Genomic DNA, 16,998 nt, shown 5'->3' on the forward strand with positions numbered 1-16,998 from the left:
TTCAGGAGGCTTGGGAGGGAACAAGCCACAGAAGGCATCAGGAAAAGGGCCTTCCAAACAGAGGAAGAGCAGAAGCAAAGGCCTGAGGCTTGAATGAGTTTAGGTCAGTGTGGCTGGAGTGGAAGGAATAAGGGGAATGGGGAGTGGCAACAGTCCTGTCCCAAGTCACCCATGAGCCCAACTTCGAAACAAACTTCCCGGCACTCGCCAGCAGGAGGCGCAAGGGACCCAGGGGGATCCACTCTGGGCCCACCAGTTCTTGTCATAGGAATAACTCATCTCAACCATTCCCCTCCTCAGAGAAGAACACACCATCTATGCTGGGGTGGCCTGGTGTCCCTCACCGCCCCCCCGCCAGAAGCTGGAGAGAGCAGTGGTGTTTGGAAGCCCTGGTTTTCATGAGCAGTCACCAGGCTGAGGCACCCCCAGCTTTCAGCTCCGGGCCTTACCTGGCTGAGCTACAGGAAAAATGGGAGGTCAGGGCCCTCACTGCTCCCAGCAGTCCTGGGGGCAGAATCGCTCCGCAAACAACCGCTGAGACACCGGAGGCCCCGCACCCTAACTGCTCTCGTGGTGCAAATTAGGGTGACTCGTCAGCTCGGGGGCAGTCTGTCTCCCAACGCCAAGCTCACCCCCCAGGGACGGAGTATGGGGGCCCCACCTCTAGACCCAGCGTGGCAGGGGAGTCTGGAGCCTTCCCCTGTAGCACCTCCTATCTTAATCTCCATGAGGTCTCCTCTGGGGGTTCAGATGTTTGCATTTATTTTTAAGATTTTATTTATTTGACAGAGAGACACAGCAAGAGAGGGAACACGAGCTGGGGGAGTTGGGGAGGGAGAAGCAGGCTCAAGCCCAGGACCCTGGGATCATGACTTGAGCCGAAGGCAGATGCTTAACGACTGAGCCACCAGGCACCCTCAGACGTTTGCATTTTTTATAACGTTCATAATAATGACAACTTAGTAGAAACCCAGCGCTGGGAAATACATGGAGTTCGTACTGTGTGCCAGGCAAGGCACACACGTGTGCTCAGCTCAGCTCCACGGCCACCCGGGCTGTGGTTTACGGTTTCTGTCCCCTTAGTCAGGGGAGGATGCCGAGACTGGGCACACACAACGGGCCAGTCCTGGCGGCGCATCCAGTGGGAGAGTGAGAGCTCACAGCACATCCCTCTGCCAGGAACACTGCCCCCCACAGCTCAGATTCAGCTCAAGTGCCACCTCTTCATGCCTGTCACCGCTCCTGTCACACCTGTAGGTGATGTGGACTTATTTACTGCCTGATTAACTCCTGTCTCTCCTGCAAGACGGGGCCTCAAGGTCAGGGCACCACTGTGATCCTGGGGCCCAGCATGTGGGAAAGGCTCAGACGTGGGCCTAGTGGAGGCATGGACGGGCGTAAACACCATCCCACCACCTGTCTTCTCAGCAAGCAACCCCCTAGGGACCTGGGGATACGGAGATGAGCCTTGGGCCACGGGGAGGAGCAGGGAGGGCAGGAGGGGAATGGTACCTGAGCTGAGGATGGTGGGCCTCGCCTTGGGGGGCCGGGAACCACTGCCGCTGCCGCTGGTCCCACCGCCCTTGCACGTCAGCTGCAGGGAGGAGTCCTGACCCGGAATGGAGATGGACTTGGCGGTGGATGGTGGCCTTGGGAGGACAGATGGCTGTGACTGGGGTGCCCCACATTCGGGGTCAAAGACAGGGGAGCCCAAGAGCCCGGAAGAGGGAAGAGTCCCTGTGTAGCACCCTCCCAGCCTGCGCCCACACTCACGTCTTAAAGCAGGGGTCTCCAGAGAGCAGGAGCATTCCGATGGTGACCTGCACAGAGGGAGAAATCAGCCATACCACACCCACCTGCAGCCCAGGTGCCTCCCAGTGGCCCCTCTGCTCTGGCTTCCGAGGGGCTGGACTCTGATCCCATCTCTGCCCCTTGCTGGACCTGGGGAAGCCATCGAAATGCACTGAGCCCGTCTCCTTGGGTGGAGGATAGGACCAATCCTGACACCTGCCTCCTGGGATAGTGGAGAGGACTAGGGGAGATGAGGCTTTGCATGGCTCAGCGCCCAGCACACAGCACAAGCAGAAGAAGTTAGCTACTGTTATTCTAGAACCGCAACTAGGAGAGGGGCCACAGTCCCTCTCCAGCCTCAGGGACTGCTCACAGCCTAAGAGCAAGCGAGGGCACACGAGCTCCATATGGCAGGCGGGCAGGAGGGAGGCTCACAAAGCCCACCTAGTGGGGAGGGGGTTCACCAGGTACAACCCAGGGGGCGGGGGTGGGAGATGGACTGCACAGAGTCCAACATGGAGGGTGGAGGTGTGGTGAAAGTTAGTTCAGTAAAGTAAAGCAAGAAGCCATCAGAAATTCAACACCCACTTGGGCAGAGATTTTGGCAATGGCCCAAACAAGGCAAGGTTGGGTCCCCAAGTCTGGGCTGAGATGGAGCGACAGGAAACGGATGCTCATATCCCAGTGCCACCACTGACAAAAATGGAGATCACTGAGCTGAGACTTTTTTTTTTTTTTTTAAGATTTATTTTAGAGAGAAAGAGCAAGAGAGAATGTACATGAGCAGGGAAGGGGCAGAGGGAGAGAGAAACTCAAGCTGACTCCAAGCCCACGGTGGAGCCTGACATGGGGCTCAATCCCACGACCCTGAGAGATCATGACCTGAGCCGAAACCAAGAGTCGGACGCTTAACCGACTGAGCCACCCAGGAGCCCCCCAGCCCCCATTTTTGTAGTAAACTCTACGTCCAACCTTGGAGCTTGAACTCATGACCATGAGATCAAGAGTCGCATGTTCTACTGACTGAGCAGCCAGGTGCCTCCTGAGGTTTTTTGGGGTTTTCTTAATGATTTCATTTGGCTGTGACAGCAGCCTACAAGTAGGTGGTGGCCCCAGGCTGTGGACGAGGGAAGCAGCACTCAGACACAGACTCAAGGGAAGTGATGGCCCACAGCCCCGCAGACAGGACGTGGGGAAGCTGACCTTGCAGCTGAGGCCACCTGCATCCCCCTCACGCCACGATTTGCCTAGGGGTACACAGGGCCACTGGGGCGAGACCGAAAGGCCCTAGCCCCCACCGACATTAGCCTAGACCTTTTTGGATGTCTCTGGTTCCCTCTGTGAAGGGTCCAGGAGGCTGCAGAGCCCCCGTCCGTCACCTGCTGCCTGGCTCTGCTTCAGGCACAAGACGCTCCCGCTGGGTCAGCTTGTAGAGGTGTGGTTAGGACAAGACTGTTTTCTCAGCCAGGTGGAAGGGTGGGGGACAGGGAAGAGAGGTGTGCTGGCAGTGGCGGATGCCCAGATACCTCCGTCCTAAAAGGGCCGAGAGCCAGCTGCCTGGAGGGAGGGAGCTGCCCCGGCCACTGGAAGGCTGCACGTAGCTGGGCTCTAGGAACAGCCACCCTCAGTTTGCCCGGGTCAAGGGACAACAGGTTCTTCCACTCACTGATCCTCCACTGCAAGCCCAGGCAGCCTCATGTCACATGGGGCAATGGCTGGGAGCTGGACCGTGGAGTTGAACAGCTGGGGGTAAGTGTCAGCTCTGCCTGTGACCTCAGGCAGATGATCTGTCTAACCTCTGTGCCTCAACCCCCTCCCATGCAAAACTGGGACCAAGAACAGACGCCCCATGGGCCTGTTGTCAGGCATCATGAGATGAGAGGTGGCGAGCGCTCAGGGATGCTCATTTCATCAAACCCTTATAGAGAGTCCCGGGATCCACCCCTGATCCCAGATTAAAGATGGGGAAACTGAGGCCAGTGGCAGAGCCAGGCTTCTGAGGGTGGTTTCCTGACCCCAGGACCACATCTTCCCAGTGTCTGGGATGGGAACCTGTATTTTTTTTTTTTTTAAAGATTTTTTTTTTATCTGTATTTATTGAGAGAGAGAGAGAGAGAGAGAGCATGAGAGGGAGGAGGGTCAGAGAGAGAAGCAGACCCCCTGCTGAGCAGGGAGCCCAATGCGGGACTCGATCCTGGGACTCCAGGATCGTGACCTGAGCCGAAGGCAGTCGCTTAACCAACTGAGCCACCCAGGCGCCCCTGGGAACCTGTATTTTTCACAACCCTCCAGGGGACTCTGAGGAGGAGCAGGTTGGCCCCCGCCCCTTGGTGGGAGGGGGCAGAGAGGTGGCAGGGCCCTGGTACCTTGAGGATGGAGTTGTCCTGACGAGTGTTCTTCGTGTCATATCCCTCCAGCAGGCAGCAGCGCACTGTGGAGCCTGAGCCTGCGAATTCGGCCAGGTTCAAGTCGGCGAAGCCCAGCTGAGAGGGACAGAAGAGAGTGTGGGAGGCTGCAGGGGGTGTGGGCATCCAGCGGGCAGCATAAGGGTTAACTTGGGGGGGGCAGGGGCAGGCAGATCCCCTGGGCCCGCCCCACAGCCCAGACTGAGTGTTGCTTAATGGCACCCAAGGACAGAGGCTGGTCTGGAGCTCACATCCCTGAGCCGCACAAAGCGCCCTTTGTGCCACGTCCCAGCGTGCACTGGGGCAGCGCCGGAGATGAAAGGACATTGTTGTCTGTGACACAGAGGCACTGTTCCCTGGGACACAAGGCCGTGCTGTGGGAGCCGCCAGGCCAGCAGGCAGCGGGGAGGGAAGGCCCGTGGGAACTTGGTATGGGGGTGGGGGCGGGCAGGAGTCCCTCACGGAGGTTGGAGTGAGGGGCTGGCGGGAACACCTGGCTGCCCCCCGGAAACAGAGGGAGGCGCCAGGGATGCGGGGGTAAGTGGGAGCACATTCGAGAACAGGATGTAGGATCTGGGAAAGCCTTCGAAAGAAGCCAGGTCTCCAGACCTGGGGGGAGACTGAGTTAAGGTGGGGGGTGCTGGGATTAGGGTCTTGGGGAACAACCAAACCAACAGGTGGCATTTGAGCACCTACTACGTGCAAATCTCTACCGCAGAGTTTAGGGGCACACAAGCCAGAATCAGAGACTTGGCAGGTTCGAATCCCAGCCCTGCCATAGAGTCAGAGGGACCCCCATTTGGCAGGGAAGAAAACAAAGGTTCCAGGGGGTAAGTGACTTGCCCAGGGCCCCAGGCAGCCCAGCCAGCAGAGCCAGGCCCAAGACGAGGCCCAACCAGCGTCCAGTCTAGCTGCCCCTCTGGGCCCCAGCTTCCTTCCCTGAAGAATGGGAGCAGGGCCTGTCAAGGGCGTTTGATCACAGGACAGAAGGGAAGGGCCTGCAGGGCTGACACGTGCTGGGAGCCCAGTAAGTGCCCGCTGGGTGGAGGTGGGGGCTGCAGCTATCCACGCCCATGTGACTTCATGGGAGGAGAAATTTCCACTCTGGCGGCACTTTCCACAGCCCAGTCCTAGCCACCCTGCCCTGTTTCTGGAGAGGGCCACCAGCGCCCAGGCTGGGGCAGAGCGGACAGCCCAGAACACTGAGCTTCCTGAGCTCCAGTCAGTGGGAAGGGACACGCCTTCCACGCAGGGTGAGGTGAGGCAAAGGCATTTCCCCTCCGGACGGACTAAGCCCACCGCCTGCCGCCAGGCCGCCTCCCTGGGGCCACGGAGGGTGGGCTGTGAGTCCCCACCGAGAAGGGGGTCTAGGGCAGAGCGGGCTTATTCAGAGCCAGTGCCAACCCCTGCAGAACCGCCTTCTCCTGCTGGTCCCCGTGAGTGCCGAGCAGATGGCAACAACACAGATGGGCCACAGCACAGGACCGGCTGGGCACCCACCACCCAGCAGCACAGGGGGGCACTGCCACAGTTAGAAAGCAAAAGGAAATCTGCGAAAACGTGCCCACGGTGTACTGGCAAGTGAAAACCACGCTGCAGAATCTGTTCAGAACAAGTCCCTTTTGTGGGTGTAAAAATCCTACTGTCTGCGTGCACACAAGTCCACACACGGGTGCTCATTTTCCGTTCCTCTAAACCGCATGCAAATGGGTTTGAGGCGCAGCTCTGTGTGTCATAATTTTCTTTTTCTTAAAAGTTCCGGGAAGGGGCGCCTGGGTGGCTCAGATGGTTGGGCATCTGCCTTTGGCTCAGGTCATGATCCCAGGGTTCTGGGATCGAGTCCCGCATCGGGCTCCCTGCTAGGCGGGGAGCCTGCTTCTCCCTCTGCCTCTGCCTCTCTCTCTCTCTCTGACTTTCATGAATAAATAAATAAAACATTTAAAAAAAAGTTCCGGGAAGACCTTAACAAATCCAAGGATGGGGTCTGGGGAGGAAGTCTGCAGAGGAGAGGCGTGGAAACTGCACTTCTCACTCTGAACTTTTTTTTTTTTTTTAAATATTGTATTTATTTATTTGACAGAAAGAGAGACACAGTGAGAGAAAGAACACAAGCGGCGGGGGAGAGAGAGAGAGAAGCAGACTCCCCACTGAGCAGGGAGCCCGATGCGGGGCTCGATCCCAGGACCCTGGGATCATGACCCGAGCCGAAGGCAGACACTTAACGACTGAGCCACCCCGGCATCCCTCACTCTGAACTTCTGTACCATTTGTGTTACAACAAGCATATGGTAGCTTTGTATTAAGTGCAAAGCCTATCAGTAAAGGTATTTCTAAGAAAGAATACATCTCCTGCAGAGCTGAGTGTCTCCTACTTGGTGCAGAAACAGGGCTGAAGCTCTTCTCTCATGCCTACTGTATCCCACTATCCCTTCACAGCCCCACTCACCTTGGAATAAGCCTTCCCGCCTTTCAGCTCCTGCAGAGAGACAAACAGAAGCAGCAGTGTGACTAGGGAATCCAAGGGACCTCATGCATCCCCAGCACTCCCCTCACCCCGAATCTGGCTGCTGGGGGTAAGTCAAGCCAAGGAGCAGAGTGACTCACTCCTTGCCCTCTGGAGGGGACAGGTCAGGAGATGGGGCTAAAGCCACTGGATCAGTGGCCTCACACCCCTGCGTTGGCCTTGGGCCCGCAGTCCCCAGCCCCAGCCCCAAAGCCCAGCCTCACCTTGCGCACCGACACGCGGAAGATGCAGGGGTCCAGCAGGCCGGTGGCCGGGTTGGCACTCATCTTACACACGAAGGTGAACCTCTTCCGCCACCGCACGCAGTTCTCCTGCACCTCCTCCCTGCAGGGCAGACAGACAGGTGAACACAAGCAGGAAGGTCAACATAGGTATCAGGGACAGGACCGGCCTTTAGGGAGGGGATAGGAGGAGGAGCAGAGCTCTTGTTTTTACTTTGTATCACAAAGTGACTGTATTTTCATAAAAAGGACATGCTTGTGTAAGTGTTATAAAACCAAAAAAAAAAAAAGGAATAAAAAATGAAAAAACACAAGGTAGGGGTGAGGTCAAGCAGAGGGGAGGCTACTCCTTGCCTCTGCTTCCAGCGCTGCCCCCTCCCCTTGTTCTGTGGCTTTGCGGGGCTCCTTCCTCTGCCATTACCTCCCTGACCTCTGGCCAGTCAATCGACCCTCACAACAGTCTTCTCAAACTGGGCCCAGAGCCCATTTTACAGCTGAAAAGCGAGGTAAACTGCCTGGTGTCACCCCCTTAGGAAACAGCTGGCCTTCCGCTCAGGGCTGCCTGGCTGCAGAGACCCTTTCTTCACCACTAACAACAACAAAGTTAACAGTAACAATAACAGCATCTAAGGCTCGTATCACACTTCCCCCGTGCCAGAGAGCCCTCCCGGCACTTTAGTGGTGCTCCTCCAAGGGCCAGAGACCCACGATCACGCCAGTCCTTCCAGCAACTGTCCGGGACAGCTACTACCATTAGGACAATCCCACATTCGCAGACCCCAGGAGCTGAGGCTAAGACCCTGGCCAGAGGCCCCCCGCACGCACAGCAGAACAGGACTTGAACCCGAGCAGTGGGTCCCCAGTGCCACACGCTTCACTCTCACCATACCAGCCTGGGACACCAACTTGGGGTCCTCAGCTTCCTAAGTGGGGAGCTGGTCTTCAGCCCAAGTTCTTTCTGTGCCGGGGTGGGGGGGATTACCACACTGAAAAATTCAGCACCCCCTTAACAGGGAAATGCTTTGTGCCCTGGGAGTGAGTGGAGCCTCGGGGAGCACTCACCCAGCCTCTCGCAGCTGCTCAGCAGGATCTGGGATGGCAGTGACAAATTCCACGGCCCTGCGCAGCTCCCTGTCCCCCCACAGGCCGCCTGGCAGAGCCCGTGTTCAGGAAGGGGTGGCCACGGAAGGGAAGGGGCGGCGTGAGAGACGGTATCTGCTGCCCCATCATCCCATCTAACAGGAATGGCCGCGTTGGACAGCTGAGGAAGGGGACTCCAGGATCACAGGTTAACTGCCAGACTGGGGCCTGAGGGGAGAGGGTCAGCGCAAATGGGGCATCATCTGCTTCTCACACAGCCTCAGACAGCAACCTCTCTCTCCAACAGGCCCCCAGATCGCCACATCCCCAGTAACTGACAATGCAGGATTTGATCCCAGGACTATCCAACTACAGTCAAAGCGTTCAGCCATCACCTTGGTTCACAGGCCACAGAGCCTGGAAAAGCCTGGCAGCAGAACCCACCGGGGTTTCCGGGCCAGCGGTGCCCTGCCATGTCCCTGAGACACGCACCCACGTCTCCGAGTGCCAAGTACAAGTCAGGCACAGCGCTCTGCAGGGGACTTTATTCACAGATCGACACTGACAGTTACCCCAGGGATGACTCAGTGTCACCAGGAGAGGGTGGAGGCAAAGGGTGAGTCAGAGTAGGTGACTGGCCGCAGGGAGGTGACATTTAAGCTCAAATGGGAATGAAGAGAGGGGCGTAGCCAGTGGGGGAGACAGTACCAGGCAGAGGAATCAGCATGAGTGAGGAACAAACATATACTTTTGGTTTCCTTGGCCTCGCCTCCCCTGAGCCGAGCCACTATGAGGAGCCCCCTGCCGGCTCCACACAAGGCTTCTCCCACATCCTGCCAGGGCTGTGACAAGGGCCAACAGGACACGAGTCAGGCAGACCTGGGCTCACAGCCCTCACATCACTGAATGACTCAACCAGGGCTTGACCTCTCCACCCTCAGGGGTAAAACAGGAACACCACCCACTCATTCGTGGGCACCTGGGAGCATCCGCAAGCCCCGCGAAGGGCCTGGCCTGGGGAGGTCTGCAAGATGTGTCTTGTCCTGGGGCACCTGGGTGGCTCGGTCGTTAAGCGTCTGCCTTCGGCTGGGGTCGTGATCCCAGGGTCCTGGGATCGAGCCCCGCATCGGGCTCCCTGCTCCACAGGAAGCCTGCTTCTCCCTCTCCCACTCCCCCTGCTTGTGTTCCCTCTCTCGCTGTCTCTCTCGGTCAAATAAATAAATAAAATCTTTAAAAAAAAAAGACATGTCTCATCTGATGAAGACACGGGGGACTCCAGCAACTCCCTGCAGCCCCAAGACTGAGGACAAGCAGAAAATGTGAGGGCTAGAGATGAGAGGGAGGAAGAAGAGTGCCCAACCACCAGCAGAGAGGGACAGGGACCCTGTCAGGATCAGGTGTCATGGGAGGAGCTGCAGCCCTGGGCTGGGAGCATCACCGGACCCAACCTTGCTGGGTCCATCCATTCATTCAAACACATGCCACCCCTGTTCTATGCCCAGGGACCCCAGCAGTGACCAACTTACACTGTGGTGGGAGGAGAAAAATGAGTTCAGGCAAACAAGAAAAAGCAGTGGAAAGGGAGAACTAGAATTCTCTCTCCTGGCAGATACTCTGATCTTGTATGTAGAAAATCACAAAGAAGCCACTAAAAACTATCAGACTACAAGAGTTTGGCAAGGTTTCAGGATACACGAGCAATATACAAAAACCAATTATTTCTGTATCCTAGTGAACATCCACAATCAAATGAAGGGAATAATTCCATTCACAACAGCATCAAAAAGAATAAAATAAGCAGGACTACATTTAACAAATGAAGTACAAAATATATGTTCTGGAAAACTAGGAAACATTACCGAAAAAAATTAAAGAAGATCTAAGTAAATGGAAAGACATCCCATCCCACAGTCATGTTTCCAAAGATCTAATGCTGGTAGGACAATACTCCCAAATTGATCTAAAAATTCAACACAATCTCTGCTGGCTGCTTTGTAGAAATTTGATAAATTGATTCTAAACCTTGGAAATTTAAGGGTCCAGAATAGTCAAAGCATCTAGAAAAAGTAGAAGAGAACATAAAGGATTCACATGTCTTCGACTACAAAACTTCTACAAAGCTACCGTAATCAAGGAAGGATGGTTTCGGCGTAAGGACAGACACATAGATCACTGGAATGGAATTAAGAGTTCAGAAATAAACCTTCACACTTATGGTTGATTGATTTTCAAAAGGATGGGGGAAGGGAGGGGAGAAGGTCTTTTTAACAAAAGTTGCTAGGACAATGAGATATTCACATGCAAAAGAATGAAGGAGGACCCATTTCTCATACAGTATACTGTAACTAACTCAGCAGGGATCAAAGACCTAAAGTATAAGAGCTAAAATTACAAAATTCTTAGAAAAAAATACAGGATAACTCTTTGTGCTCTGGGATTAGATAACAGTTTCTCAGGTATGATGCCCAAAGAATGGGTGGCAAAGGAAAAAATAGAAATACTGAACTTTAGGGGCGCCTGGGTGGCTCAGTCGTTCAGCGTCTACCTTTGGCTCAGGTCATGATCCCAGGGTCCTGGGATGGAGCCCCGCATCGGGCTCCCTGCTCGGTGGGAAGCCTGCTTCTCCCTCTCCCCCTCCCCCTGCTTGTGTTCCCTCTTTCGCTGTGTCTCTCTCTGTCAAATAAAAAAATAAAAATTAAAAAAAAAAAAATACTGAACTTTATAAAAATTAACCTTTTTTGCGACTCACAGAACACCATCAAGAGAGGGAGAAGACAGCCCACAGAATGAAGGAAAATATTTGCAGACCCTACATATAACAAGGGACTTGCTGCTAACAATATATAAAGGGCACTTAGAACCGACCGGTAAAAGACAACCCAATTTAAAAATGGGCAAATGATCTGAACACACATCTCTCCAAAGAAGATACACAAGTGGCCAGTAAGCACAGGAGAAGATGCGCAGCATCATTAGCCATCAGGGAAACACAAATCAGAACTATAATGAGTGACCATTTTGCACACACTAGGAAGGCTATAATCAAGACTGATCATAACAGAAGCTGGCGAGGGGAAACTGGAGCCCTCACGCTGCTGGTCAGAGCATGAGGGGGTGTGGTCACTCTGGGAAGTCGTCTGGGCACTGCCCAGAAAGGCTTAACACAGAGTTACCTTAGGACTCAGCAATGCTACTCCTAGGTGTATATCCAAGAGAAATGAAACATATGTCCACAGTCTTCATGATAGCCAAAAAGTGAAAGTAACTTGAATGTCCACCAACCGGTGAATGCCTCCATACACGACGGGGTATGTGTGATTCAGCAGTCAAAAGAAACGAAGCCCTGATATCTGCTAAAATGTGGCTCAACCTTGGAAAATGCTAAGTGAGAGAAGCCAGTCACAAAGAACTACGTATTGTGTGATCCCACTTATAGGAAACGTCCAGAATGGGCAAATCCCTAAGAGACAGAAAGACTAGTGACTGCCAGGGGCTGGGGGAGTCGGGAGGAAATGCGGAGTGACTGCTAATGGGTATGGGGTCTCTTCGGGGTGATGAAAATGTTCTAAAAGGGACGATGCCGACGGCTGCACAACTCTGTGCATTGATTAAAAACCACTGAAGTGCACGCTTCGAACAGGTGAAAGACCAAACAACATGATAGGTGAGGTAAAGAGAGAAAGAAACACGGAGAAAACAGAGGGGAAGGTGGGTCAGGACTGCTGAGAAAAGATAAGAAGGTGAGGCCTGCTACTTCAAGCAGATGGCTGGGGAACGCCGAAGGCAGTGACATCTGAGCAGGGCCAGCATGCGGAGCAAAGACATGAAGACTGGGGAGAGCTGTCCAGATGCATGAACAGCAAATGCAAAGGCCCTGAGGTAGAAACATGCTTGGCAAATGGAAAAGTGGCCTGGAGCAAGTGGCTGAATAGGACTGGGGAGGAAAGCAGAGGGGATGTGGCTGGGGAGGGTGAAGGGGGTTAGGTGTCATGCGCGACCTCAAGGGCCATGGTGAGGTCTTTGAATTGTACTCTGATGGTGGTTCTGTCTTGCCACATTGGCTTGAGGCAGAGGCAGAGAGCAACCCCAGAGTAGGTGGGTGGAAGGCCAAAAAGAGCAGAAACATTTCCCGAGTAGCCAGAGGCCCAAGCCTAAACGGGGGATCTGGGGGGTAGCCATGGCTCCCACACGGGCCCTCAGATCTCCACCCACCCCCTCCACTCAGCTCAGCCCAGGACTTGGAAGCAGTTGCTGGAGACCTGAGGAGGAAGCTCACAGTGTTGGGCATGTTGAAACACCCAGAGGAATTAGGATTAGTGTCTGGGATTGAAGGCTCTCTCCTTTCCCCTTTGTGAGTCTGCCCTGGGAACGCGGGCCAGGAAGCCTGAGGCCCTCTCCGGGTTCCTGTGGGCCTGCCAGGTGGGGCCACCCGTTGCCCTCCCAGGCTCAGGTAACAGGCACCTTCCTCTCCCTCCACAGGAAGATGGGCCGGGGCAGGGCTCACGGGATCAGCGCTGAGCCTCCCCGTTGTTTCCACAGGGCTCTAAACACACACGATTAAATGCCACCACTCCCACGGGACAAGGCTCACAGCCCCACCCCAGTCCAGCCCAGGAAGTCACGGCAAGGGTAAAATAAATGCCCCAGCAGCAGCCCTTTCCCGAAGGCCTACTGTGTGCCACCTGGCACGCTTCAACACTGAAAGGTGGGTGTCACCATACCCGCTTCACAGGTGGCGAAGGTGAGGCTCAGAGAGGCCAACTCACCCCCAGCAGCAGAGCTGTGATGAGCAGGGGCCAGGCTGGAGCCCAGGTCACAGAACCAGAGATGACACAGCCAGGACCTGGCCCTGGAGAGAGGGAGTCCCACCAGGCTCAGGACAGGGGCAATGGAGGGAGAAGAACTCAGGCTCTGGGGCAGGGGAGGGGTGTTCATAAAAAGGGCAGGAATAAGGATGCCAAGCAGGAGGCCATGAGCCCAAGTGGGAGCTGGCCAGGCCAGGTTTGTAGAAATCTCAGGAGCTTGATTCACTGTGAACTTTTTAGTAAGCACTTAGTAGCTGCCAGGTACTGCTGAAGGCCCTGGGGATATAAATAATGAACAAAACGGAAATTCCTGCCTTCGGGGGGCTTAGTCTGGCCGCGGGCAGGAGACTGACAAAATGAGGCAAACACACACCACATGGCAGTTAAGTGCTATGGAGGAAAAAGGAACCAGGCGAGGCGGCAGGCAGGGCCCAGGTGGGGAGAGCGTGAGGGACGGGGACCAGGGAAGGGACATCTGAGTAAAGAGCTGAAGCAGGTGAGGCAGTGACCCACGCCCTGGGGTAGAAGCAGCCCGGGCAGGAGGGCCAGCCACCCCAGAGAGGCCTGACAGGCTTACTGAAGCACCAGGAGGCCAGCGTGGCCGGAGCTGAGTAAGCGAGGGGCATGGGTGCTGGGAGGGAGGCCAGAGAGGGGATCTCGGCGCCCAGCTTCCAAACCGTGGAGCGGTGCCAGCAATCATGGGCGCCCATGGGTGCACAGGTAGGTAGGGGAGCACAGAAGAGACGAGGGGAGGGGAATTGTGTCCTTTTCTTTTCCTTCTGAACTGGAACTACCAATATGGCTTCTTTCAAAAGCACGACTCAGGGAGAAATGAACTCTGGGAGGGCTCAGCGTTGCCGTGAGGTCTGAGGCCACAAAGCCACTGTGGGGAATGACCCCCAGGAAGAGCAGCGGCCCCATGCCCACCTGAAGGGTGACTAGGACCCTGAAAGCCGAGTGCCACCTCACACCACTGTGACCTTGATGGACCGTGGGCCCAGGGGACAGGGACCCGGCCTGCCTGGGCACCCTCAGCCTTCACGTCCATCTGCAATGACAGGAGGCACAGTGAGTGCCTATCTTAGAAAGAGAGGAAGCGTCAAAGAATTAAAACCAATGAGCATCTATGAAGAAAAATCATAAATAAGACGTTTGTTAAGAAAACACAGGACTAGGTGTCCCCACGGCTCGCCCTGCCGATGTGGCTCAGGCTAGGATGGAAAGCAGAACCGTAAAGATGACGTAGCCAAGCCCAGAGAGGAGGCATCCAGAACCCTGGAGCCCGGGCTCCCAGGCGAGGGGCTTGTTCATCGGCACGCTGGCATGAGGGGACAAGGTCAAAGGAAGGAGGGAGCTCACAGCAGGCCTGGCTAGGGTGATGAGGGACACCAGGGCCATCTTCATTTCTGTCCAAGAATCATTTCTATAATCGAAATTTAAACTGAAAAATGAGTAAAGGGTGTGAGGTTAGAAGGGCTGGTCAAAAGCAAAAGGGGGTGTGGCCCCTCATCTCCCTGATTCAAGGCCTGGACCCAGACTCCCCCTCCCACAGGACCAGGCACCACCCCCAGAAAATGGTGATGAGGACCCCAGGGCGCCCCAGCCTGGGGTTTCAGGCATGAGTCCCCAGCTCCATGCTGCCAGGGAGAGGTAATTACAGAGACTACGTTTTCAGGGGAGTTTTGTTTTTAGCTTTAAGATATACAATTAGACGTCCGAACCCCAAAGAGACAGGGCGAGCCCTCCACCCACCGCAGCCCACTGTGGCCAGCCCAGCAGCAGAATTCAGTTATTTCTGGGTTGTCCTAAAATAGGGCAGAGCAGCACCACAGGCGGCTGATGTCCTCAGGCCGGCAGAACTCCCTCAGAGCATCCCTGGCCCCAAATCCCAACCAAGGCCTCTATTACGCATCCACAGAGACTTACTGTGGGTGCTGGCTTGGCACGGGGCCCAGGTGGGTGTGGGGACACGGCAGGGGCAGACTTCCCGGAGTAGGCCCCAGTTGAGTGGGGGAGACAGACACTTCACAAGTGACTGATAACTGCCACCAGCCTCCGAGAGTGCAGACAGGGGCCTGACCTGGTCTGGGGCAGTGACAGCAGAGCTGGGACCTCAAGGTGAGGCTGGCCAGGGACAGATTAGATGGGATGTCCCAGGCAATGGGAACAGCCCAAGAAGACCCCGAGGGAAGGAGGTGGGGCCCAGGAAGAGGTGAGAGAAGGCCCGGGGGTGGGGGGGAGGTGGATCAGGCTGGCGAGTGACCCCAGGAGGTTCATCTCAGGGAGCCCTGACTTCTTCTTCACTGCCCATCACCTGAGGCTGTCAGGATAACTCCATGGTGCTGTGTCTGGTTTCTCCCTCCTGCTCAGCTGGATGGGGAACACAGAGAATTCTGCCAACACGGTGTGTGTGGCCACGTCTTCTGAGTATCTGCTTTGCCGTGTGTCAGAGACCAAGGGAGGAAGCTGGCCACCACTGGAGCCCCACAGATGAAGACGGCATCTCTTCTGTCACCACTGTCTCCCTAGAGCCCAGGACAGAGCTGAAGAGCGGGACTCTCACTCTAGACCACCTTCCCTGCCCCCCAGGCTCATCTTTAATTAATCAATAGTAAAAGCGGGTCCTATTCATTGAGCTCGTGCTACAGGATACATGTTTCATATATATGACCAACTGAATTCTACCACAATCCTATGAGATGTGTGCCATTATCATTCCCATTTTACAGATGAAGAAACTGAGATCTAAAGAAGACAGGATAGGCCCCAAGTCACAGAACAGGGTTGGATGCTGACCTGACACCAAGGCCACATCTTCATTTCTTCCCCGTGTCAGTTCCCCTCAAAAGCAGGAAGGTAAGTGGGCACTTGGGAGAAGGGAAATGCTTCTTCCCAGGCCCCAGCAACCGAAGAGCCTGTGAAGGGTGGCAGGTCAGGTTGACGTGAGCCACCATCCTCAGCCTCACATTGAGAGGCTGCTCAGAAATTCAAGATCCCCGGCAGCAGCCACCCCAGAGTCCAGGCTCCATGGTTCCCCAAGGTCAGCCCACTGCCACATCCCCAGTGCCTGGCCCAGACCGGCATCACCACCCGGAAAGTGCAATAAGATCCCAGAGCCTTAGCACCCCCAGGGTCTCCATCACTCAGGTGACAAGGGGTCAGTGCAAGTGGGAGCCACTTCCTGGCCACAGGCTGCCATACCCACAGGGTCCCTGCAGACAGGGACCAAACAGGCCATTTGGTGCCTCTCCCTGGAGTCGGAGTGAAGACACAGCATGGCCCGCAGTCATCAGAGGAACAGAAAGTTAGGAGAAGGGAACCCAGGGTGTTAGTGGGGCAGACCCTGGAATGGGCTCCAGCGTGACCCCACACCCACGTCTGCACTTCACCGTCCCAGCCGAATGGCCTCGTCTGCACACCGGTCTCGTTACCACCACTGCCCAGCACGGAGCCCCGGTCTGGCCGGGAGCAGCTCAGTCATGGCCACAAGCAAGGCCCGGCAGAACAGGGCTTCTCAGACTCGAGGGAACACTGAAAAACCCTTGGCTCATCACACAGATTCCTAGGCGCTACCAGAACTAGACTACAGGGCAGGGTGTCTCTCTCAACCTTAGTGCTACTGACATTTGGAGATGGAAATTCTGGGGGTCCTGGGGGGCATGCTGAGCACGAAATCAGAGTAGGACGCTTAACCAACTGAGCCACCCAGATGCCCCATGGGCCAAACTTCTCAAACAAGCTCACCTGGGATTCTGATGCAGGAGGTGGGCCCCCAGCTAAAAGAGGGACATACCCAGGAGCACTGAGGGGGGACCCCAGGGACCTCCCAGCCCCAGCTGTGCTCCTGGGTTCCTGAGAGGGCTGGTCCCGGGATTCTTCCCATCCAGCCCCTACAATGACAGGTAACCAGAGCGAGGCTGCATCACCTAAGTCCCTCCCAGCTGGTCCAGCAGCCCTGGGGGGCAAGGGGGCTGTCACAGAGCCCAGTCAGTGCCTCCTCAGCCACGCCCACTCCATGATCTCCAGTCCTTGGCTGGGTTCCTGGCGGAGCGAGCAGTCAGTCGCAGTGATGCAGCCAAGGTTCTGGGCTGATGAAACCCAGCCCAGGCCGGGAGAGGCAAGAGTCTAATAAGGAAACAATTTAAATCGACAACATCTGCCTGTACTTCCCC

General features: G+C 55.6%; 1 protein-coding gene across 3 annotated transcripts in view; it reads right to left on the reverse strand.

Annotated features, from left to right (window-relative positions):
• EEIG1 (estrogen-induced osteoclastogenesis regulator 1) overlaps positions 1-16,998 on the reverse strand; it is a 34,565-nt gene that overhangs the window by 5,635 nt on the left and 11,932 nt on the right. For 2 of the 3 annotated variants that reach the window (XM_045883220.3, XM_045883219.3), the window contains exons 2-6: positions 6,924-7,044; positions 6,643-6,672; positions 4,158-4,274; positions 1,774-1,820; positions 1,513-1,649 (exon numbers count right to left, since the gene is read on the reverse strand). In XM_045883220.3, coding sequence (XP_045739176.1) covers positions 1,513-1,649; positions 1,774-1,820; positions 4,158-4,274; positions 6,643-6,672; positions 6,924-7,044 — 452 coding nt within the window. Of the gene's footprint in view, positions 1-1,512; positions 1,650-1,773; positions 1,821-4,157; positions 4,275-6,642; positions 6,673-6,923; positions 7,045-8,003; positions 8,250-16,998 lie in introns of those variants that run through there. The other variant, XM_064579810.1, reaches the window with a different exon arrangement.

This window comes from Mirounga angustirostris, unplaced genomic scaffold (assembly GCF_029215605.1).
Source record: "Mirounga angustirostris isolate CCGP_5_RB_7025 unplaced genomic scaffold, mMirAng1.0.hap1 SCAF_15, whole genome shotgun sequence".
Classification (NCBI taxonomy): domain Eukaryota; kingdom Metazoa; phylum Chordata; class Mammalia; order Carnivora; family Phocidae; genus Mirounga; species Mirounga angustirostris.